The 25545-nt window shown below is 40.8% G+C and overlaps 1 protein-coding gene across 4 annotated transcripts in view; it reads right to left on the bottom strand.

The window, feature by feature from the left end:
- PELI2 (pellino E3 ubiquitin protein ligase family member 2) overlaps nucleotides 1-25545 on the bottom strand; it is a 162895-nt gene that overhangs the window by 90621 nt on the left and 46729 nt on the right. For all 4 annotated transcript variants that reach the window (XM_037503406.1, XM_054690645.1, XM_037503407.2 and 1 more), the window contains exon 2: nucleotides 19411-19540. In XM_037503406.1, the coding sequence (XP_037359303.1) occupies nucleotides 19411-19540 (130 nt within the window). The remainder of the gene's footprint in view (nucleotides 1-19410; nucleotides 19541-25545) is intronic.

Here is a 25545-nt window from a genome sequence, read left to right as displayed (position 1 = left end):
TTCTATGAAATTAGTAACCACTGCTGCAACTTGTCTTTGTCAGATTAGATAACAAGTTAAATTCAAAGAGGAGGGAGATACAACTAGGCTAATAGAGAAAAGTGTGTTCTTTCCATTCTGTGCTCCCAGCAGGTAGTGAGTGCTCCCCCTCCCCCCCAATGCTCTATCCTGGGTTGAGGACCAAAGGTTCTCAAGGTGCCTCCAGCCCTGAGAAGAGAGAAACCAGAGTTTAAGCCAGCCCTTCTTAACCCAGGCCAAAACCAGATTAACCCCACATTGAGAGTCATTTGTACAGCATCCCCCTCTATCTCCATGGAGTCCAACGCGGAGCAGTGGTTTCTGCTAAGCAGCAGCCATCACTGAAGGAAAGGGAAACTGTGGGAGACTCGGGCATCAATTCACTTTGCCACCGTGCCTGCCAGAAAGGCGGCAATGCAGCTTTTAAAAATGAAGATGAATTCTCTGAAAAACTTTTGCAATTTCAGTCTCCCTTAGGTTTCCATTCTGTGACACAGTGGGGCGGCGGGGGAAGTAAAAGAAGAAAGGAAAGAGGAACTACAATACCCAGTATTCTTATAAGCAGCAGTAACAATCTGTTAACATTTACTGAGCATCTTCAGTGTGCCAGGCAATGTGCTAAGAACTTAACGCCTGTTAATGCATTTATTCCAAGCAATGAGGTGAGTAATGCTTCCATCACTAGAGAGATAAGTGAGGAGAGGCACAGAGGAGTTGCCCTTGCCCAAAGAACAGTTGGGGATTTGAACCCGACTCCAGAGCCTGCGTCTGAACCAGATTCCACACAGCCCAGAGCTTCAGAATCGTAATCAGTAGTCCTCAATCAGGCTCATTCTTCTCCAAAGGAGATGGGGCTGTGTCGGAAGCAGCCTGGTCACAAGAAGGGTCAGAGGGTGCTCCTGGCATTGAGTGGGTAGGGGCCAGGAATGAGGCCAAACATCCCACAATGGACAGCAGTCCCACAGAGAGAATGATTTGGCCCTTCTGAGGTCAAGAAACCTTGATCTAAACAACAGTACTCCTAAACTTAACAACCTTTCTCTCCTTTATCACTGTGGGAAACAGGGCACAGTTCAGGGAATAATGAAGAACAAGAAAATACAATGCTAGAAATATATTAGTGTAATAAAGACTAAGTGGAAGATAATTCAGTAAATTGGTGTTAAAAGCTTTATTCCATTTTTTCAAAAACACCTTCCCATTAAATAGAAATAAATGTTTTCTACTTCAAAACAAAGGTAGCAACGAGAGTTAAAACATCTTATAAAAAGTGATTTGTTATCACAGCTCAAGTAGAAAAGGTCTGAAAATCAGAGCTTGGCATGCCAAATTCTGAAGATTACAGTAGAGAAGTGACTTTGCCAGAGGAATCCAAATCATCTGTCTAATCTCCCAGACAAGAGGGTGCCAGCACAGAGGAGCAACTCGGGATGCTAGGTTAAGGCCACTGGCTGCAGACCACCTGGCCTGACCCGCAGCACTTAAGGACTTTTCTTACCCTTTACTGCAAACCACCCAGAGGTGGCAAGCCACTCTTGCAGGTGCAAACATCTACAGAGCCACAGCCCTTGTTGCCCAAATCTCACAATCCCACCTCTGCCCCCAACCCTACCCTGTTCCCCCACATCCTCTCTACCCACAAGACTCACTGCTGCCAACCAGCTACACTTCGTTCTCCCATTTCAGGGTTCCATTTGGATGTCAGGTAAAGATTAACTTTGACAAATAAAACATTTCAACCAATTTGACTCTCTGGAATGCTAAAGACATATATTTTCTAAGACATGCTTGCATCTATCTTGGAGCAAAGGTTATTAAATTCTTTTGCACTTTCATGAAACCATGTAAACTTGAGTGGGAAACAACAGATCCTAAAAATCATAGATGGCTCTGGCTCTTTCCCTGGCTACTGAACATTCACCTCCGGGCCCAAGTGGGCTTGCTCAGGGCAGCTACCAGGACTCGGCTACTTCAAGTCGGGAAATGATACTGGAACAGAGATGTCAAGGGAGAGGACACCTGGAAAAAGGCAGTTATCTTTAGAATAAAGTTTTAAGGACGCTAATTTCTTTCACATGCAATTAAGAAAGAAGTTAAATCTTAAGGATGTGCTTACATTTTTAAAGGATGAACTCCAACTACACAGCCAACGAGAGTGAGTATCCATGGAACTTGAAAAAGGACATCACTCTAAAGTCTTCTCAGTTGACTAGACTGTGTTTACATTGGTGAGTCAGTGTGTGCTGAGTAAAAACTGCTTTCCTGGAGGAGCACAGGGAGTGGCTTTCAAGAGACCCCATGATCCCATCACATCTGTAAATACCCTTTTGAGGTAACAAAAACCTGTCACCAATTCCCAAGAGTCAACCGTGGCCAGGAGGTGTGCACGCCCACCCACTGAGCCCTCACAGCCACCCTGAGGGGCTCTGTGTTTGACCCTGTCACATGCTAGCAAAAAGAAAAGTCAAGATTCTAGTCCGCGTCATCTGGCTTAGCCTCTGCTCTGCCTGCCTCCTGTACCAGCCGCCTCCCTATTTCACAAACACAAAAACTAAGGTAAATTTGGTGTGCGGAGGCCTAGCTGTGACAAAGGTATATGTTTTTCAGGAGAGGAAAACAGCACACCACAAGATTCAAACTTTAACATAAAGTTGGTTCTTCCCCCCCAAATACTCAGTTCTATAAAATCATTACTGTTTTAGCAGGCTGGACAGTGAGGACACAGTTTACACTTAGGCAAGGAAGTTTTTAACTTCCACAAGCTATAAATGTAAATGTCAGCAGCTATAACTGACTTCCATTTACTTTGATTTCACATCCTAAATAAAATGGTTAACTTTAAAATAGTAACTATAATAATTTACAAAACTCACCTGAGCTTTTAGTTGATTAAAACTTTATATCATATTGGATAATAGGATGAATATTCACATACAGAACACTATATAGCAGTGATCATCCTATGAAGTCCAACAAGAGATATTTCATCCACAAATATAATGCTAAATGAAGGAAGTCTGAAACAAATATAACGCTAAATGAAAGGAACCAAAAACAATTTATATAAAGTACACCAGAAAAGTGCCCCTTGGGGGAAGGTCTCAATGATGGTTAACTGATTACTGCTTGGAGGGGAGGGGTGTCAAGTCTTTTGGGGTATTGTTAATGCTGTTTCTTGATCTGGATACTGTTCTACTGTGTATTTTAAAATAATGATTAAAGTAAAAAATGCTGTCAGATCTGTTTATCAGAATTCTCATTCAAATGTAACACTAGTTCTACCTAGCTTATAAAATCTAAGTATCAGCGATATTTAGAAGTGAAAAACAGTTGGTATTCTTGGATTTATCATACCGGATTACAAAGTAAAAGAATAAAAATGATTTATTTTAAATGCTGGGGGAAAAAAATCACTGATATTCATGCTAACAATTTCAACCAGGCACTGCAGAGTTTTTAAGTTATTTTATCTAACCATGTGAAACAAAGATTTAATTCATCATCGAAAAAATACAGAACTACTCCTATGAAACTAATGTTGGCAGTCTGAAGAAATGCATGAGGAACCAAAACTAGTTTAGGTCAGATGCATTTTCACATAAAAATGCTTATCAAAATGTTCTAATTCATAAGTACATTCTACGCTGATTTTAAAAGTCCAAGGGTTCAATAATTCAGAAACTACTCATTTTTATTAAACCTTTAATGCTATGATCTAGAGGAAATGACACATTAAAATAGTAAAGTTTATAGAGGAAACCTATATTTGAATCATGAAGTTAGTTTTCATTTTAACTTACTGATGGATTTTAAACATAAATTTTTACATAATCAGACTTAATAAGTATGGATGCTAGGTTTCATTATTTCCTGAGCCAATTTATAATTCATATAACTGGTTTCTTTACTGACATTATTAGCTAATATTAATCAATTGCTACCAAAGACTAGGCATGTGATATCTTCCAAGTGTTTCCCTTTATTAGTCACTAACTGGAGGTAAATTGCACTCTTCTTTGCAAACATTTGACACCTCTCCCTGCAAAAAGATTATGCATCTCCAACCTTTGAACTCAGCCATGAGACTTGCGGTCAATGAAATGCAAGTATGTCACTTTCCATCAGAAGCTTTAAGAGTTTTATTTCCTCTCTTACCTCCCCACTGTGATCTCTGAAGCTTCCACCTGAGGCCCTGAGTTTCCGGGATGAAAATAGTGCCACGCTGTAAAGGCAGGAATGGCCACTGAGCAGGTTTTCTGATCCAGGAGACCAGGTAAAGGAGGAGTCAGAGTCCTCAGTGGCTTTTGCGGGTTTTTTATTTATATTACCAGGTACACGGCAGGCAGGGGTGCTGGGGGACCGGGAGGCTGGCAGTCCTCCTAGCCCCCAGCAAGTCCTCACTCTATCTGGGCTCTCTGGTGTTCTCTCTGGTTCTCTGCTCTTCCAGTCGTTCTGCTGCTTCTTGGCTTCTCTTCTGGCCTCTTCTAGCGTCCCCGTGACGCCGCCCTTAAAAAGCCCAGTCTCAGCCCAGGTGAACCCTATCTACATCTGCCCACACCCTATTCCAGGTGACCGCCATCAGGCACGCATTCAGGATCGCAAGGATTCATCATCTATCCTGATGGCAGGAGGGCAGAAAAGCACATTTTTTCTTACCCTACACAGGCTAATCCATGATGGTTGAAATGTGAACAATAAATATGCCGTTGTTGTAAATCCAATGGGAGCTACTTGTTATTGCAGGACAACCTAACCAGTACTCTGACTGGAACAACTCTCTGATTTAAAAAGTGGAAAGAAAATCACAGAAAAGTATTTTGCTCAAGAATCTACAGCTGGATTCGGGGAACTCAGAAAGAGTTTAAGTTTTTGGGCAAAGCTGGTTATCAAGATATTGTTTATAACAGAGAAAATACGGACACAGAGGAAGGTTACTTTAATTTTAATTTATCAAATGTGTCAGATATTTACCAAATATGCCTGAAATATATAAACTGGCCTGTGCATACACCTGTGGATTTTCAGAAAACCGACCCATCAGTTATTGACCCCAGAGAACAACCAGCTGTCCCAGCACACGCACAGGGCCAGGCACGACACCTGGTCACACACTGGACAAGACTTGCTGGGCGGTAGCAATACAGACGTGAAAGACATTCCTACCTCAATGGAGCCTACTGCCTAGGGTGACAGGATAGTCAGTGAACGCTCTAACAGTGGGGGGCATTTGCAGAGATGGACACACAATTTTGAACTTTAAGAGTTCACTACAGGGCCTCCCTGGTGGCTCAGGGGGTTAAGACACAATCTGTGAAGCTATCAGTAGCCACTGCAACATGAGTTTGATCCCCAGCCAGGGAGGTGACCCACATGGTGCAGCAGACCTCTCCTGTCTTGCCAGCTGCTCCCCTCAGCAGTGTATTTCAGTCAGTTGCCTGTTCTGCTCCCCACTCTGTCACTGTGAATTCTCTCATCCCCCATGCCTCTGGCCTGTACCCCAGTGTTATATGCATAAATTAATCTTTAAAAAAAAAAAAAGAGTTCACTACAGGCCTCGTCCTCACTGAGGCTGAAAGTGAGCATGTCAGAAGAGTTTTAGGAGGAATGATGTCGAGCCATTTTAAAGGACAGAGGGGTCTGGGGTAGTGCATGTGGGAGCGGCGCGGCACGTTCCATAAAAAACCTGGCAGTGAGGAAAGGCATGACCACCTGGGAAATTTAACTTGAAATTAGGCTGGAATGCAGAGAAGAGAGCAGTGATCCAGCAGGACTCCCGAGCACTAGATGAAGGTCAAATAGCAAAGAAGGAGCCATTGGGCCAAGAGCGCCTGCGCCCAGGCTCCGTGTAGCCCAAGAGGCCAACTTGGTTAAGACAGAGATAAGGGCCTTGAAGTAGCTCACCCAGCCTCCCCTGTGCCCTGGGTGTGAGAACACGGAGCTCATCTGCAGGATCCCTGTGAATCAGTCAGCAGCCTAGGACTTCAAAGGGACTGAAGTGCTTCCTCATAAAAGGTCAACTGTGCACTTGAATGGGAAAGGCAAAAGTGTGACAAAATGGTCACAGAAAATTCAAGTCTGTCAGCGATAAGGCTATGACCCTTCCTCGTGGGCTGTGACTCCTTTTCAGCTGCACAGCAGCTTGGGAATGTGTTTTACTACTTGCTGTCATAACTACCAGCACAAACAAAACAGCTCCTTAAATTCAGGCCTCACTCATTTTCCTTCTGTACAAGGACTTTTTCTACACAACCCCTGATTTTCAGATTGGACGACTTAGTAATCCTTAAATCCACAGCAAGTTCCATTTTTACTAATAAATATCATATTCTTTTATTTTATCATTACAGCAGTTCTAGTTCAGAAATGATGGTACATTCCAAGTTCTGTGAGTCTTCTACCTTCCTCTTCCATTTTTCAGGATCCTCTTGATTACATTGGGGTCACCCCCCATAATCCAAACTAATTTCTCTGTTTTAAATTCAATGACCTTAATTTCCATTTGCAAAGTTCTTTATGCCATGTGAGGTAACATTATTTACAGATCACAGAAATTGAGGCAAGGGCATTTGGGGAGAGGGGGGGGTATGAATTATTCTGCAATAGAAACAGAAAACACATAAATGTCTTTTGCTAGAGGATAATAAATAATTCTTCTGCCCCCAGTGCACAGCAGAGATTTTATGTTAAATATCAATAAACAGAAAAGGAGACAGCAATGAATGACCTTGTGCTTATTATACACACAAAAAACCATTAGTTGTTAGTGCTTGCAACTGAAACTATGTAGGCTAGAAGGATTAGAGAAAACAAAAACATTAGTGTTGAACTACATTAATGGGAGAAACTAAGAAAAATGTGGTATTCTGAATGAACTCTTCAAACACAGGTACCATGAATCACACTTCAAATTTTAATTTTGAAAATTCTATAAAATATCTTAAAACCTATTCAAAAGACTCCCACAAATCAGAATGGAGAAGTGGTGATAAATAATGATGCTATCTCAGCTCTTCAACCAGTAAAAGTCAAACTGCTTGTGAAACACAGCAGTGAAAAATCTCAATTTAAAGTGTGATTTGAAAATCTTATTTAAAGTGTGATTTGAAAGAAAATGTATTTATACAAGAAAGTCTATTATTGTTTCCTTTCTTAACAGAAGTCAAAGCTAAACCAAAAATTAAGGGAAAAGAACAGCTCACAAATAATTTACACTAGTTGCAATAGCAAAACTATCAAAAACTTTAGAAAAATACGTATTGATTAGTAAGACTGTAGTAGTTAATACTAACCAATTCTTGATGTTATAACATTATGTGAAATTAAAAAATGGGCTACTCTCCTAATCACAGATATAGTTATAAAAATTATTCTGGAGGATACAATTTAACAATCAGAATTATAAGAATTATTAAATATATAAATCAAAAACTTTAAAACATTCCTATTTATTCTCTAAATAATATGACATATCCATAGTATAAAACTATACCCAAGTGATAACAAGTGAGAGCATCAATCATTCATCAAATCATGCTAAAAATTTCCAAGTCATCTGTTGTTAGAAACCACCAGTGTGTGGTAACTATAGTTAATTAATACTGTATGGCATATTTGAAAGTTGCTAAGAGAACAGATCTTGAAAGTCCTCATCACATGAAAAGGAATTTTTTATAACTATGTATAGGGATGGCTATTAACCAGATTTATTGTGTGATTATTTCACAAATATACACAATCAAATCATTATATTGTACACTTGAAACTAATAAAATGCTGCCAATTATGTCAATAAAAAGACAATTTACATAATAACTTACTGATGTGATCCTTTATTTACTCTATCTGTCATAAGCTAAACAATGTCTGAGTTATGATTCAGTACAACAAATCAAACTTTTCCAATAACTTCCCCAATTTAAATGAAAGACAATAGAGAAATTGAATCTTGATACACAGATTTCCCATAACATAATAAACCGTCTATTACCCTCTGCTGAACTAATAAATTAAATTCAATTCTATTTTTTTCTAGCTATAATATTGAAATTTTTATATTCACTGTTTCTAGTATCTCCTAAATCATGAAAATCATTTAATTGCCTAGGTTTGTTTTTACAACATTCTGTTCACCTTCAACTTAGAGTGCTCTGAAAACATCTATTGATCAAATTCCAAGAATCAATAGGTTAAGAGAATTATTACTTTTCAAGAGATTGTTAAAAGTTAATTATATCTTCAGATCCATTATCAAATAAGTATACTTTCATGCAACTCATGAATAATAGTTGGATTATTGGATAATAGTTTTCCTTTGGAAATATTTTTGCTTTCTTTCAACTTATTTCTCTAATATCCTCTGCCTCTTTATTACTATTTCCAGTATTTGATTTTATATGTTCAGCCACCTATTATTTATCAAATAAACTTACTCATTTTAATAACTGGAAATTTTCTTCTAAAACCAAAGAACTAAGAACGGTTAAAAATATGTAGCAAAATCAAATCTCTAAACAACTGAGTTATCCAAAGGCTATCTCACAATCCCTATTAAAGTGAATATTCACATCTTTATATGATTTCCAAACTGAGCCTGCATCAGTACTAAAGGATGCCCATCCAAAGGCAAACACATCATTATTTCAATTCCAAGTTTTTACATATGTTATTTAACACTCTGGTATTTAACCAAAAGTAACAAATATAAAAATAACAAGAAAAATGTTAAGTGGTTCACTTGGTTTTTATCTCTCTATGGCATCATCCCAAGAGAGATAACTAAATATAACAAGGAAGACAGCATCAAATGAAATATCCAAAAGTTCTTCTGCAATTTCAACTGTGATATGTTTTCCTTCCTAGCAAACTGTACTGTCTGTATAAAATTCATAAGGTTTTCATGAAAATATTTCTCATTGGAACAATTCTTCTTGAATATGACAATAAAATGTAATATACATCAGATATTGTTCCCTCCAGCTCCATGAAATCAACAAAACCATCACCTATCTTTAAAGTCTTGACTATTGCACTGTAAGTAAATTATTAAATCACTTTTATGTGTAATGGTTGGAGCTTTATCAATAATGTCTAAAATTTTGCTGCTCTGATTTGTAAGTTTCTCCCAAAATCGTTTTCTCATCTTAGTAGATACATTTTTGTGATAATCAGGAATATAACTCTAAACTGCCTTGATGCATCCATATAAAAACTATTTTCTGAAGCCTTAATAAATACTGTAAGTCAAAAAACTATTTAAAACTATACAATGTATTATGTTGGTGTTTCATAAACATTTCCCTTTAAAAAACGCAATAAAATTTCTGGAAGCTGTTATTTCAATTTTTTTGGAAACTAGTTTTTTTTTTTTTTACAACTTTTGAGATTTGATATATAACACTGTGTAAATTTAAGGTGCACAACATGTTGGTTTGTTATACTTATTTAATGGAAAATGATTATAGCATTAGCTGACAATTCCATCACGTTACATAATTACCTTTTTTGATGGTGATAACATTTAAGATTTACTCTCAGCAACTTTCATGTGCATGATATAGTCTTAATAGATATAAACATTTTGCTGCTTATTAGAGCTCCAAAAGTTACTCAAATTATAACTGGAGATTTGTACTCTGACCAAATCTCCCCATTTTCCCTATCCCTCACCCCTTGTAACTGCCATTCTAGTTTCTGCTTCAGCATTTTTTTTTTTGACTCTACACATAAAGAATACCATATGGTATTTGTCCTACCCTAATTGACATTTCAAATAGTATAATACCCTCAGGCTCCATCCATATTGTGGCAAATGGCAGGCTGTCCTTTCTCATGCCTGAGTAATATTTCAGTGTACATACAGCTATGCATGGTTAAAAATGTTTCAGTTAACCATGGATCACATAAAGGGCAGAGGTGCTTACATATAGCCTACGTGTGTAGTAGGCTGTATATCACATAGGCTTGTATAAGCTAACTCTAGGAAGTTCGTAACAAAATCACTCGATGACATATACCTTAGAACACATCCCCATTGTGAAGCAACACAATGTATATACCACAGCTTTATCAATTCAACCATTAGGTTGTTTTCATTTCTTGGATATTGTGAATAATGCTGCAATGAATAAGGGAATGCAGCTCTCTCTCCAAGATCCTGTTTTTGTTTCCTTTCAATATATAACCAGACATGAGGTTGCTGGATCCTATAATAGTTCTATTTTTTAAAGATTTATTTATTTATGCATACAAGAGCTGGGGTGCAGGCCAGAGGTGCAAAGGGATGAGAGAGGATTCACCAGAGACAGAGTTGGGAGCAGAACAGGCAGACTGACTAAAACACACTGCTGAGGGGAGCAGCAGACGAGACAGGAGAGGTCTGCTGTGCCATGTGGGTTGGCTCCTTGGCCGAGGGTTGAACTCGTGCTGCAGTGGAAGGTAGCTTCACAGTGCTGAGACTTAAGCCTTATGCCACAAGGGAGGCCCAATGTTTCTATTTTTAATTTTCTGAGAAATCATCACACAGTTGCCCACCAACAGTGCAAAAGGATTCTCTTTTCTCCATTTCCACCTCACGTCTTTAGGAGAATAGCTATTCACAGGTGTGAGATGATGTTTCATTGTGATTTTGACTTGCACTTCCCTGGACAGTGATATGAAGCACCTGCTGTGTAACTACTAACCTATAGTATATCTTCTTTTAAAAAGTCTATGCAGATATTCTGCCCAATTTTTAATTGGATGTTTTAATTGGATGGTTTGAGCTCTTTATACATGTGACCCTTTGTTAGATAAGTGATTTGCAAACATTTTCTCGCTTTTTCATTTTGTTGATGACTTCCTTTGCTGGCCGGGAGCCGTTTAGTTTGGTGTTGTTCCATTTGTTGATTTTTGCTTTTGCTGTCTTTGCTTTGGGGTCAAATGAAGAAATCAATGCCAACACTGATGTCAAGGAGCTTACTTCCTATCTTTTCTTCTGGGAGTTTAATGATTTTGGGTCTTACAATCAAGCCTTTGATCCATTTTGCATTGGATTTTATGTATAGTATAATATAGTGATCCAGTTTCATTCTTTTACATCTGGCTATTCAATTTTTCTTGTTTTTTTTTTTTTTTTTAAAGATTTACTTATTTATGCATACAAGAACTGGGGTGCAGGCCAGAGGTGTGGGGGGTGAGAGGATTCAACAGAGACAGAGTGGGGAGCAGAACAGGCAGATTGACTGAAATACACAGCTGAGGGGAGCAGTGGGCAAGATAGGAGAGGTCTGCTGTGCCATGTGGGTAGTTCCGCGGCCGGAGATCGAACTTGTGCTGCAGTGGCTTCAGATAGCTTGATAGGTCTGAGACTTAACCACTTGTGCGACCAGGGAGGCCTCTATTCAGTTTTTCTAACATCACTTTCTGAAGAGACTATCCTTTACCATTCCATATCCCAGGCTCCTATATTGTAAATTAACCATACAATTGTGGGTTTATTTCTGGACTATCTGTTTTGTTCCACTGATCTTGGGTCTTTCTTATGCCAATACCATAACACTTTCTTACTATAGCTTTGTAATATAGTTTTAAACCCAGAAGCATGGTGTCTCCAGCTTTCTTCTTCTTTCACAAGACTGCTTTGGCTATGCAAGGTCTTTTTTGCTTCCATATGAATTTTAGGATTGTTTATTTCTGTGAAAAAAATGCAACAGAAGTACTTACAGGGATCACATTAAATCTGTAGATTACTTTGGGCAGTACAGACATTTTGACAATATGAATTCTGACAATCTACGAGCAAGGAGTATCTTTCACTTTATTTGAGTCTCCTTTGACTTCTTTCATTATATCTTATAGTTTTCAGGGTACAGGTCTTTCACCTTCTTGGTGAAATTTATTCCTAAGAATTTTATTCTCATTGATGCAATTATAAACTGAATTATGTTCTTACCTGCTTTTTGTTAATTTGTTATTAACATATAGAAATACAACTGATTTTGCATACTGATTTTGTATCCTTCAACTTGACAATTCATTTATTAGTTCTAACAAACTTAGGGTGGTGTTTTTAGGGTTTTATATAGATATAAACCATCAGCTGCAAATAGAGATAGCTTCATTTCTTCCCGATTTGGATGCCTTTATTTATTTTTCTTGCCTAACTGCTCTAGCTAAAGCTTCCAGTACTATGTTGACTAGAAAGTGGCCAGAGTAGGCATCCTTGCTTGGTTACTGGTACTAGAGAAAAAAGGTTCCAGGCTTTCACTATTAATTATGATATGAGCTGTAGGTTTGTCATATATGGCCTTTGTTATGATGAGTTACATTCTTCTTTATACCCAGTTTGAAGAGTTTTTATCATAAAATGCACTTCGAATTTTGTCATATGCTTCCTGAACATCTATTGAGATGATTACAGGATACTTGTCCTTCATTTTGTTAATGTGCTCTATCACAGTGACTGATTTTCAGACACTGAAACATCCTTGCATCCCAGGAATAAATCCCATTTGCTCAAGGTGTTTGACCCTTTTACTGTACTGTTGGACTCAGTTTGTTGATATTTTGTTGAGGATTAAGCTTGTTTCTTGAGTGTCCTTATCTGGTTTTGGTATCAGAGTAATACAGGTGTCATAAAATGAATTTGGAAGGGTTCCTGCCTTACCATTTTTGGGGAAGGCTTTGAGAAAGACTGGTCCAATTATTTACCTATGTGGTAGAATTCATCAGTGAGGCCATCTAGTCCTGGACTTTTGTTTGTTAGGTCCTCGTCTCTGATTACTAATGGAATGTCCTTCCTACTAATCAACCTAATCAGACTTTCTTTTTCTTCATGATCCCGTCTTGGCAGGCTATATGTTTCTAGGAATAAATCCATTTCTTCAAGGTTGACCATCCTGTTAGTATATTTGAGTCTTTTTTTCTTGATGAGTCTAGCTAATGGTTTGTCTATTTTTGTTTTTCTTTCCATATAACTAACTCTAATTTTCATTGATCTTTCCATTATACTTTTGGTCTCTCATTCATTTCTGCACTGATCATCATTATTTCCTTCCTTCTCCCATGTTTTTGGGCTTAGTCTGTTCTTTTTCTAGTTCATTGAGGTATAAAGTTAAGTTGTTCATGTTTATATTTTGTGTTGAAATAAATGAGTTATGTTTCAATCTAGAAATATAATTTCTTTTAGGTATACATTCCTAAATTACCAAAAAATATTCTGGGTTATAGTTTATTACTAATTATTTCTCTTTTCTCTTCTGATAAATTATAGTCATGTTTATAACATCTGAAAGGGTAAAATTTATCCAAGCTTTGCTGTCTTTTCATTTATAATAAAATACATTCTTGAACATATAAATAACAAAAGACCAGTCACCATTAACCCAAAAAATGCAATAACAATGTAGCAAGTAGTCTCCAATGAAAATTATAAACTGATGGTTCTCCTAAAGCACAGAAAGTTCCAGCTTCATAATGAATGCATAGGGAAGACATATCACCCGTTGCCACCAAGACCCATGCTGGACATACAGATCAACAACAGGCACTTCAAAAGCAGCCCCACTTAGCCTACAAAATTAACTTGAACTATCATCACTTCCCACAGTTACTATTATTCACTGACTGATAAGGAAGAATACCAGTATCTTATCAACCAGTAGTATAAACAGTTGAAGAGCAGTCCTAGTTGTGCAATCCCATTAAATAGCCCAAACTTTTCTCTAAATTAGCCCTCCAACACCACTGGTATTTTCCATTCTGAAATAAACCAACTGAAAAATGTGATATCCAGTTACTTTTTAGAAGTAAAAAAATGCCCCCCAAAAATTTTAATAAAGCATAATCTAAGAAAGGAAAGCCAACACAAAGAATTTTCCATGTTGCTAAATTTATACCATATTGCTAGCAAAATACTGACCTAGCAGGCATAGCACCATTGCCACCACTACCATAATCATATTATATACTGGTTAAGAGCAAAGTTGCCCCACACAGTAAAGAGTAAATAAGCAAACAAGAATCTACTTAAATTCTCATACTATGCTAGTTTCCTATTTACCACCCCTCAGTGTGTCCCCTTAGGAAAAAACCCAAATTCCTCAACCAGACCAGAAGAGGCCCCCATCTGTCTGCTATCCTGACTAGCTCTTCTTTAGCTGACAGCTTCAAACACCTTCAGCTGACAGCTCAAACCCCTTCCTCAGAGATGCTTCCCTATCTACCCAAGTTAAACTCTGTACCCCTTCTCACAGCATCTTATTTTTCTCCCTCATAATTTTCACAACGTCAATAAATTGCTAAATACCCTCTCTCTAGGTAACCGAATGGTCAAAAACAAAACAGGATTTTAGGATTTTTTAAAAAGCACATTATATAATAAGAAAAGCATCTTTGACTATTACTATTCCAAGAGCAAAAGTGTAGACACACAGAGAATACACAACAATAGCATACACTTGCCATCCTCATCTGAGTTGGCTGGGACAAGAACATTCAGGAAGATGAAGAGATGCCATTTCCCAGATGCCATTACCATCCTGGACTCCCTGTTCTGCCCCAACATTATGGAGCAGAGGGAATGATTATGGCAGAGAGAAGAAATAACTCAAGTGCTTCAAAATGTACTAGTGATACCACACCTGTCCACCTAGGTTTCACTTGTACAACTCGAATCAAAGATGACCCTTCCAAGACCAATACTGAAGAAGCAGAAAATTCAGAGCAGACAAGCCACTGCTGATTCAAGTTAAACAGTTTTTGACAAGTCCCACAACATATCCTGGAGTTCTGATGCCCCCAGGTCAGTAAGAAGAAAAACAGCCCAGCAAGGCCTGGGGGCACCCAGAGCCTGTGGCACACAAAGAGAAGGTGCCAAAAGGTATCAGAAAAAGGGATTCTGGGGTGAAGTCTATACAGAACTGGATAAGCCACATGGGTTAAAGACCGTAGCAACAAGGGCAGGCTGAAGGGCTGGAGGTCTTGAGGAGATTAGAAAACAATGTCTTCATAGACAAAAGTAAAATGAACTGGAGATTAGGATCACTTTTAAGTGACTATGGACCACTACCTCAGTGGGAAAAGTGGATGAGAGATGACAGTCTCTGAAAATGAAAGAGTTAAAAAACACCATGAACTACAGATGCTGATATGTAATTTAACAGAAGTTAGGAAGAACCAGAGATTGTGCTAGGGCCTGAGTCACTGCAGTATGCAGAAGGATGACCTGTAGGTGAGTGAGATCAAGAGAAGTAGGGAAAGAGGTGGCTAACATTAATAATGTAGGGTTTTAAAAGAGACCACACTGAAGACCAAATTAAATAATTTCTAGTTTCACAAGCCAGAAGAGATGGAAAAAATAAAAACCAGGATTTACTTAAGGTAAGTGTAGTGTAAACCCCAAAAGTGTTTTTGTCATACAAATGCCTGACTAAGGTTTTGATGCTGAAGTGTCCACTTCAAGGAGGGTTAACTTGAGTAAACACTTGGGCAGTCACAGGATGCCACGAAGAGCCAAGCTGTCTTCCCCAGTGAGGCTCTTTGGTCTTACACCTCTTAGTTGATTTAGATAACTAACCAGATGATGTTGATGTTTTATGTTTCTCCCGCTTTCCTTTCTTTTTTGTCTCTCTGCCTAAGCTTCAAATTCCCTCTTATAATATAAATTCACCCGAAAAGAATGAGCCCAGGAAACCCTAGACTTCACCATCCTCAATGCCAATAAAAGCAGGAACCCAGGCCAGTGCTGGTACTTGTGCCCACTCCAGTTCCTGCTCTGCTTTTGTCCCTGCCCATCCCTACCTCCATAACCTCATTGTGGCCAGGTGTGCTGTGTGACTTCCAGATCTTTTAAATAATAAATCATTAACCAAACAATTTCCTGATGCTTAATGCTAAAGGGCATCTTGCAATCATAATTAGAACCCTAAAGGTTGGTCCAGTCACAATACTGGCTTATGAAAGGAAACAGCCACTGGAAATGCACTGGGTCCAGGTGACTGCCACCATGAATTTCTAGATGAGAGCATCGCTCTCAACAGGCTGAGCCCAAGACCAACACAAAACAAGTGAGGCAGTTGGAGAAGTGTTTTAAGAGAGGGTTAAACATATGTGTTATATTTATGCAACAGATTCTTGTCAAGGGGGCTAACAGAACTGTTAGCAGAATTGACAGGGAAAACTGAGCAGGGATGGAAGTCTGAGAGGTAACAGAAATGTTACAGAGTGTGATCACCATAAAAGGGGAGGTTCCATGTTTCCACCTAAAGAAAGGTGGAGCTGAGCCAGAAGTGAAGAAGACTAGGGAGAAGAGACTTGGAGGAGGCACATGGAGCAGAGAGACATGTGGAAAAGGGCCTGCTTGCCTCTCGGATTTGGACTTGCACCAGGGACTTGGGGGCATGGAAGGAGACACGTGGAGTCAAGACATGTAGAGCCACTTGGAAGAGACAGTGGGTTTGAGACCTGTGGGGAGGCTGACAATGGTAACCATCACCTTGATTTGTACTTTAATTCTGATCCTTTTATCCCACACTTAACATGTCCCTCCCACCACTTTCCTATGGTTCCCTGCCAAAAGGTACCTTAGACTTGTGGCAAGCTTTTGGGCCTCAGTGGTCCTGCTTTGAGTAACTTTGGGTGTTTCATTGGAAAACTACATCTTTTCTTCCCTTCTTTCTCTATGCACTCTAATCCTATTAAAGTTCTTTCACATTAAGAGAATATTTTGCTTTTATGTCGCAGATGGCAGACCCCATTGAGAGTGTGCAATGAGGTGCCCCTCGTTCTGCCTGCTAACAGGAGTGAGTGAGGGAACTGTGACTCACATCCTAGGAGACTCACATACTATGTCTGAGACTCTGTGTTACTAGTACAAAGATAAATAAGATGCATGACAGAAAGGCAATAAAGAGCAGCTAATCAGCTACCCTAATCCACAACACAACTGTGTCTACTCATCTCTTTTGGTCATGGCTGACTGACCCAGGCTAGGCCAATCAGATTCTCTTTCCTGAAAATTTAAAACCTTTGAAAGAGATGGAAGAAAGTTGGGGCCAAGTCACTTTGTACACACTTGAAAGTACATCTGTGTTAACCCCTATCAATCCTCTGGTTCTCAACAGCTGTTTACTTCATTCCCCGCCCCCTCCCCCCATTCTGAGATGTGCTTCTACCATATCTTTAAATAATTTCTCCATTTTGCCTTTTTTAAAAGTCAGAATCACTTGTGAAACTCATAACCAAAGCACCTTATCTGACACAATATGGTATCTGCCTTTAGCCAGTTCATTTATTTTATAAATGAGGAAATCGGTGCCAAGAATATATTTTTCCCAGGTTACAAGATGGGCGGGGGCAGGGGCAGGAGGAGGGAGGGAGGAAAAAGAATGTCTCAAGACCAAAACCCAACTTGCCCAAATACTAATACTGTGGGAAACATTTTTAAACACAGCTTTATATATATATATATATATTTAAGATTTATTTATTTAATACAAGAACTGGGTACAGGCCAGATGCACGGGAGGGTGAGAGGATTCACCAGAGACAGAGTGGGGAACAGAACAGGAAGACTGACTGAAAAATACTGCTGAGGGGAGCAGCGGGTGAGACAGAAGAGGTCTGCTTGCCATGTGGGCTGTTCCATGGCTGGCGGGAATCAAACCCGTACTGCAGAGGCTGCGGACAGCTAGACAGTGCTGCGCTCAACCACCTGCGCCACCAGGGAGGCCCTTTAAACACAGCTTTAGACAGACAAAGACCAAAGATATAGAATATAAATAACTCCAGGTAAAATCTAGGTAAAAAGGTAAAACTTTCAAAGGCTAAAAAAAAATGAAGCAGGTAGAAGTGGATAATGACTCAAGAGCCAGTGATCATCCATAGTACCTCATTTTCATATTCTAATAAGAAGCCTGAGTAACCAAAGTTTTCTATAAAGCCTTAGTATCTGAAACTAGTGTATTAAAATAAAATCTGAGATAACAATTAAATATAAGGAGGTACAGAAAGCTAGAGGAAGGAAAGATAAAGGTAAACACAAGACAAAACTGTAATACCAGAATATTTTTGGCATGCACCATATGTGTAAAAACATTTGTCTGGGTACCCTTCTTTACCAAATATTTTCAGATCATAAAATGGTTCTTGTATTTCCTTGACCTTCCAAGATTCTATTGCGATTTCACTTCCTCCTATGTTCAGACTTTGCAAAGCTGATTTCCTTTGTTTACCTTACAAAGTGTCCTTCCCTTTTGAAAGCTTTTACTTTACTTCCCTTCCTCTAGTCAAAAACTTCTCCATTAATTAGTAGTCTTTCCTGTCTCCTTGATATTCTCTAGTCCAATTATTAATACAAGACAACTGGTGTATTCTAGTTTTTTCTTAGGGGCACTGCTTCGGAAACAACAGGAGGTTTTTTACTAAAAACATTAGCAGGGGTGATCTGTTTTTAAGGCTGAGTAGAAATACCACATGTGCTTCTGTGAAACTATGCATTCCTCTTTGAACATGGGTTTTCAGTAAAAAAAATGGGAATCAAGTCTCATTTATTCCAGGAGGTCCAACCCAATAGGATAAACATGTAGAGCTAGTGGTGAAGTCCTTCATGTAAAAATAACTACTTCACAGAAAAGAAACTGTTAAACATTAACGAATCTATTTAATTAAAAGAAAAGTTGTCATAAATCTAATAGGAATAGGTAGAACACATCAAACCCAAATGGAAATTGAGATTTCCCACACACATGCTTATATATAGATATAAAATCAGAAGACATTAATAATCATTAAAAATTAACATTTTATTTACTTCAAAGAGTGGAAATGTGTAAACTTACTACAGCACTAAGCTCTGCTTACCTCCAGTCTTTCTAATAACCATACAAACTCAATTCGGTGTACATGTAGATTATTTGAAAACAGCCACTGAACTCAATTAACAGTAGGAAAACAACAAATCTTAATGAGGCTTTTACCAAGACTTAATACCAAAACACTATTTAGGATAAAGAACATCATTCTTCTTTAAACCACAACTCTTCTAAATTGACACATGCCTGTTCCACTAAAGCAGTGGTTCATAACGTGGCGGGGGTGGAAGGTGATTTGCCCATCTCACCCCCAGGGTTTACTGAGCAATGTCTACAGACATTTTTGTTGTCACAAGGGAGCTGGCAGTTAGGGGTGGAGGGCAAGTGAGATGCCACTGGCATCTAGTGTGTCAAGGCCCAAGAAGCTGCTAGACATCCTACAGGGGCCAGAACAGCCCTTCACAACCTTCACAACAGAGAACAATCTGTCCTCAAATGGTGGAGGCCCACAGAGAAACAACACTGAAAGGAAGTGGAGCTGACAGGAAATAATTACAGCCTGTCTGTATGCCAAGGGCCTTGTCCCTTTGCAGGAGCCACCTACCTTGGATGCCTGGGGCGTGGAGATTACATGGACAGTGCTTGGTTTGACACCGTTAGCCTTGGGCCGTTTATAGAGAGCAAATCTGCTTTTCCTCCGTCCTCTGTCTCCATTGGGTAAAGCACCATTGTACCTACAAATGGAGGTGGAAGAATTAATTCATTAGCAAATCTTACACATTAAGAACAAAAGGTAGGTGGATCAGGGAAGGGACAGGAAAGGTCACTCAAAATTGTCCGCTAAACACCCCACAGAAGAATAGAGGCAAAACAGACTTCGGCTGTAATACAATTCAAATCACTTCCAGAAACTTAATTTAAGAGTGATGTACAAAGTAATTACACATTTCCCATTCTATAAAGTCAGACTCTTCAAATCTTTTTGAAAAAGGACAGAGTATAAATAAGCAAATGAGAATTCTGCAGAGGCCACATTAGTGCTGGCTCAATTCAGCAAACGTCATTCTAATGGACCCCAGAGAAACACTCAAGAAATATTTTTAAATGAACTAGTTAGAAAATAGCATACTAATTAAACCTCATCTCTCACTCTCAAATCATGTTAATGTCTGCAGGATCTTTACTTGTAAGAAGACCAAATTTAGTTACTTGCATTCTTAAAAATTCTTAATTCTCTACATTTATTCCCATTTCCATTTGAGCTCTACACTGTGAGGTTAGCCAGCCTCCCTGCCCACCCCCCAAAAAAACAAACACCTTGCAACAATCAAATGTAAACTATGACTCTACAAGAGGGTTGCCCAAAAGTATATGAGTATTAATTCACAAATTGTCTACTTTTAAGTCCCCTGGACACCATGTCACATCTTTAGGCAGCTTTTCTATATTCATATCTTAAGCTAATACCAGCATTAGAAAGTGATGCAGTATGTCAGTTAACACTTCAGTTTCCAACTGTATCTCCTAACTCTGAATTAAAAGGTCCCCACGTACTCTGACCACTGCCCCAGGTTGCCACGTTACCACGACTCCAGTCCACCTCCTTGTTGGCAGAAAGAAGTAACTGAGAGGACTGAAAGACGGGGAGGGAATCACTTAAAATTTCCATGGACAAACAGGACAGCTCTAGGCTCCCCCAGAACATCAATGTTAGGGGCAGCGTATCTGGTGACTACTTCTCTCCTAACAGCCTGGCCTTTGCCACTTCCCTTGTCCCACCCCAAGAGGAAGCTTCCCCCATTTGGCAAAGAGGGGTCATGAGGGTCACTTGAGAACCCTAGGTTCACTTAGAATGAAGGGCTTTTGTATGTTTGTTTTACAATCCAGCAGCTACAGCACGATAATGGATTTAAACTATCATCACAAGTTATTCCTGCTGTGTTTTTAATGTTTCCATTTCCATCACAAAGGAATGTCAGCTACATAAAAGTGTCTCCAGAGTACAGAGGCGATTTATTTCAAGTCTTAGTCATCTCCTTTTTCTGAGACAAGATCAGAAGAAGGTACATTATTTTCTGAAACATATTTATGATGGTGACTATAATGAACACTATGGGTGAGGAGCCATTCAAAACCCACTTTGCACTCACAAGATTCCCCGAAATCAAGATGAATATTCTGTATTGAGCAATACATGAGAATCAACTAGAGCCAGGCCTTGATACACCTGAGAGGAACATTTAAAGGGGCAACTATAAAATACCTGGCAGGGCTTCCTGGGCTGCTCCTGTCCGTGACTCTGTGGCCTCGCTCTCAACCACTTGCTCCTGGTCAGCAGAATCTAACCTACTACAAAGAGCGCGGGGGACACTCACATGACATCCCTCCCAGGAATCTATGCCTGGTCCCCCTACAGTGAGCCCCAGCACCACACTGAATGCAGTGGCCTTGCCAGCACCCTCCCCACTATCCTGGGGTTGAATGACCAGAGGTGGACGTCTGCCTGTAGGGTAAGGTGAAAAATCAGGCTTTTCTGCCCTCCCGCCATCAGGATAGATGAGGGAACCCTGTGATCCTGAATGCATGCCTGATGGCGGGCACCTGAAGTGGGTACACCTGCGCTAAGACTGTGCTTTTTTTTAAGGGCGGCGTCACGGGGACGCCAGCAGAAGCAGCAGAAGCCGAAAGAGAAGAAGCCCGAAACAGAAGCAGAGAACGCCAGAGAGCCCAGATAGAGTGAAGATTTGCTGGGGGCTGGGAGGACTGCCAGCCTCCCGGCCCCCCAGCACCCCTGCCTGCCACGTACCCGCTGAACCCCAATAAAAAACTTGCAAAACCACTGAGGACTCTGACTCCTCCTTTACCCGGTCTGCTGGATCAGAAAACCTGCACTGTGGCCAGTCCTGCCCCTTTACACCACCCAAGCTGGCCAATGACATTCTCACCTGGAAAACAACACTGGAACTGAGAAACAAGCAACCAGCCTGTGGGAGGCTGGGGTTAAGCACGGGGGCTGCAAGGCTGTCACAGTCCATTATATGGATGAAGAAGCAGAGAAAGTGAGGCATGAAGCAGATGAAGGGAGACAAGCAATAGAGATGGAAAGAAGAATCCTCAAGGGCTTCTACTGGCCCAGATGTACACTGCCCCTTGATCAAATTCTTTTTAATTTAAGCGAAGCGAACTCAGCTTCATTTCTGCTACTTACAGTCCCAAAGCCATATCTAATATAAAGGGAGGAAAATCCACAAAACCCAAAACTGTCAACTTTAACATATGCAGAAACATTTTAATTTAAATTGCTGAGCACAGATGCAGAAATTACTGCTGGTTAAGCGAGGAACCTACCAGTCTGCTTGCAGAGAACATGCTTGATACTTCTAGATGACAATCAGTGAACAATCCAACTGAAAATAATTAAGATAACAGTGGAAAAACCACTGTCATGATGAGACAAGTTACTAATTAGGTTAAGCACATGGCCATTCATTATTTATAACATCGAGCACTAGGGCTATGACGATCAGGATTAGCTCGTCTGTCTTCACAGAGCTCCCTGCTTAAAAAGAAGAGAGAGATGCAAAAACAAGTACGATAAGACACATGCAACAAGATACACTAGGAGCACAAAGCCCAAGAGAGAGGACATTAGGGACGCCTTCGTGGAGGAGACACTGCTTGAACTGTCTTAAAATCTGAACAAGACTAAAGAGCAGGCAACAGTGCACACAAAGGCGAGGAGAGCAGAAAATTCAAGAGAAGTAGTAGGCAAGGAGGAGAGCGCCAGGAAGAGGCCAGATTACAACAGCCTGGGCCTCCATGGCCAGGGGCAGGGCGTTTTACCCCAAGGAGAAAAGGGAGTCTGGCAAGATTTAAGCAAAGGACTAACATAATTGGGAATAATCTTCAGGGCAGCCAGTGAGCACGGACATCCAGACAGAGGCAAGATGGTCAGAGGGGAGGGCAGAACCAGAGAGGAAGAGGACAAGCTGAATGTCCATGCCCCGGAAGATGTGACTACAACCTTATTTGGCAAAAGGGTTTCTATAGTTGTAGCTAAGGATTTCAAGGTGATAATATCCTGGATTACTAGTGGGCCCTAAATCACTGACGAGTGTCTTTATAGGACACGTGGGAAAGAGGGGAGATGACCGTGTAAAGATGGAGGCAGAGACTTCAGCTAGACCATCGAAAGCCAGGGTATGCCTGGACCCACCAGCAGCCAGTAGAGGCAAGGCTGGCTCTTTCTCTAGAGCGCTTGGGGCAGCAGGGCCTTTTCAGCACTTGGGCTTCCTGCTTGAGGCCTTCAGAGAATAAGTTCTGCTGCTTTAAGCCTATGTTTGTGGTAATTTGTTACTGCAGCTTTTTTGGCTAGTCTGAAAGTCCCAACCAAAAGAGCAATGGTGGAAATGAGTTGGAGGATTAGAAACAATTTTTAGAGAATTGTTTTCAATGCTAGATGAGTATCACAATCACCTGGGAAGCCTAATAAAAATACTCATGCCTCAGTCTCAGGAGATTCTGATTCACTGATTCTGGGACAGGACTCCGGTGTACATTTGTTAAAAGCTCTACGGCGATGCTTACTTGCTGCCACAGTGGAGAACCTTGGCTTGCAGGGCAAAAAGCAAGAGTACTTTATGACCTGTTTGGCATCACAAAGGACAGGACAGAGAAAGAGAATTTCATACAGGCTTCTAGCCACACAGATGACAGTTAAAATGAAGGGCAGTGGGATTTCTCAAGAAAAGAAGTTCAGAATAAAGGAGAAAAGCAAGCAAGGAGAGGCCTGGGAAGATAGAGCCACTTGAAAAAACAACCTAGGAGGCCTCCATGGTGGTGCAGGCGATTGAGCGCAGCGCTGTGAAGCTGTCCACAGCCTCTGCAGTGCCGGTTCGATCCCCGCTGGTCTCGGAGCAACCCACATGGCAAGCAGACCTCTCCTGTCTGGCCCGCTGCTCCCCTCAGCAGTGTATTTCATCAGTCTGCCTGTTCTGCTCCCTACTCTGTCTCTGGTGAATCCTCTCACCCTCCCGCGCATCTAGCGCATCTACCCCAGTTCTTGTATAAATAAAATAAATCTTTAAAAAACAAAACAAAACAAAAAAAAACCTATTCCTGATCACAGGTGGAAGGGCTAAGACCAGGAGTGATATTGCCAAAGCAAGAGAAGAGAGCATTTCAATGATGTTCATAAGTGAAGAGGCCAGTCAGCCGCACAGAAAAGCACAACTGATTTTGAAAACAGTGGGTCACTAGTGATCTTTGAAACAAAGTAAAAACAAGCAAACCCCTCCATCTCTCGGCCTCCACTGCCATGCCCACTTTATCCTACAGTAGAGCATCCTGAAAGAGGATGCGCCCACTCCCAGCACTGCCAACTCTTCAATCCACTGCCCTTTGATCTTCACTTTCAGATCTGAAAGTACACTTGGCCACATGTCATAAGCCCCTGTAGGGTAAAGAAAATGTCAGGCTTTTCTGCCCTTCCGCCATCAGGATAGATGATGGATCCTTGTCCTGAATCCATGCCTGATGGCGGGCACCTGGAATAGGGTGTGGGCATAGGTAGATGGGATTCACCTGGGCTAAGACTGTGCTTTTAAGGGCGGCGTCACGGGGACGCCAGCAGGAGCAGTAGAAGCAGCAGCAGAAACTGAGAAAGAAGCCGAAAGAGAAGAAGCCCGAAGCAGAAGCAGAGAACGCTAGAGAGCCCAGATAGAGTGAGGGTTTGCTGGGGGCTGGGAGGACTGCCAGCCTCCTGGCCCCCCAGCACCCCTGCCTACCATATGCCTGGTGAACCCCAATAAAAGACCTGCAAAAACCCACTAAGGACTCTGACTCCTCCTTTACCCGGTCTGCATGGGATCAGAAAACCTGCACCGCGTCCATTCCTGCCTTTACAGCCCCCTACTCCATTCATGAACCCCCACCCCATCCAGCCTGACCCCGAAAAAGAGCTTCCTGATGACGGTCCTCTCGGGGAACAAGGTGGTAAAGAGCCACATCACTTCTCCCACTGAGGGGTAAGTCTAATTCCCTTCTCTCTAAACCTGCGATGGCCTTACTGACCTGTTCACTTAGAGGATGGAGAGGAAGTGATGTTCTGACCTTTCCAAAGCCAGATCTGAGAAAGTTTTACAGCTTCGGCTTGAATCTGAGGAGCCTTCAGCTGCCATGTATAAGAAACCTAGGACCACAGTGCTGGGAAGACCACACAGTGACATCCCAGTCGGTGGTCCCCACTGAGGCTAGCCTTCCCTCTAAGGCACCAGATGTGTGCTGAGCTGTCTCAGACCCCCCATCCGTCAGCCCACCCCCAGGTGACCACAGTTGCTATCACAGGAAGCATAATCACCTGGCTGAGCATGGCCAGAATTCCTGGCCCAAAGAATTGTACTATAAATAAGATGGTTGTTGTGAGTCACTAAGCCTGCCTGGGGTTGTTGGTTACACAGTAAGAAATGCCTGAAACAATCCTTCAGTACACCCTCCCTCTCCCTTGCTTCATGACTTCTTTGTCCTCTGATCTAATTCAATCTAATTCAAGTCAAGCACCTGAAACTCCATCACCAAATCTTCCAGCACTCCCTCCCTCACCTGACTCCACCTCCTCCCAGGGAGCACACTGTCCCTCTCCAGCACCTGAGTGGTGCACACAGTAGGCATGGAAGCCGCCCAGTAGACCACATGAGGGAAAGACTGACCTTTGTATAGTAAAGCTCAGACAGCAAAGAGG

The sequence above is a fragment of the Talpa occidentalis genome, unplaced genomic scaffold (assembly GCF_014898055.3).
Source record: "Talpa occidentalis isolate TD23 unplaced genomic scaffold, MPIMG_talOcc4v2.1 talOcc4.11, whole genome shotgun sequence".
NCBI lineage: Eukaryota > Metazoa > Chordata > Mammalia > Eulipotyphla > Talpidae > Talpa > Talpa occidentalis.
The sequence above is the reverse complement of the archived record's forward strand: the minus strand, read 5'-3'. Positions and strand labels throughout refer to the sequence as shown.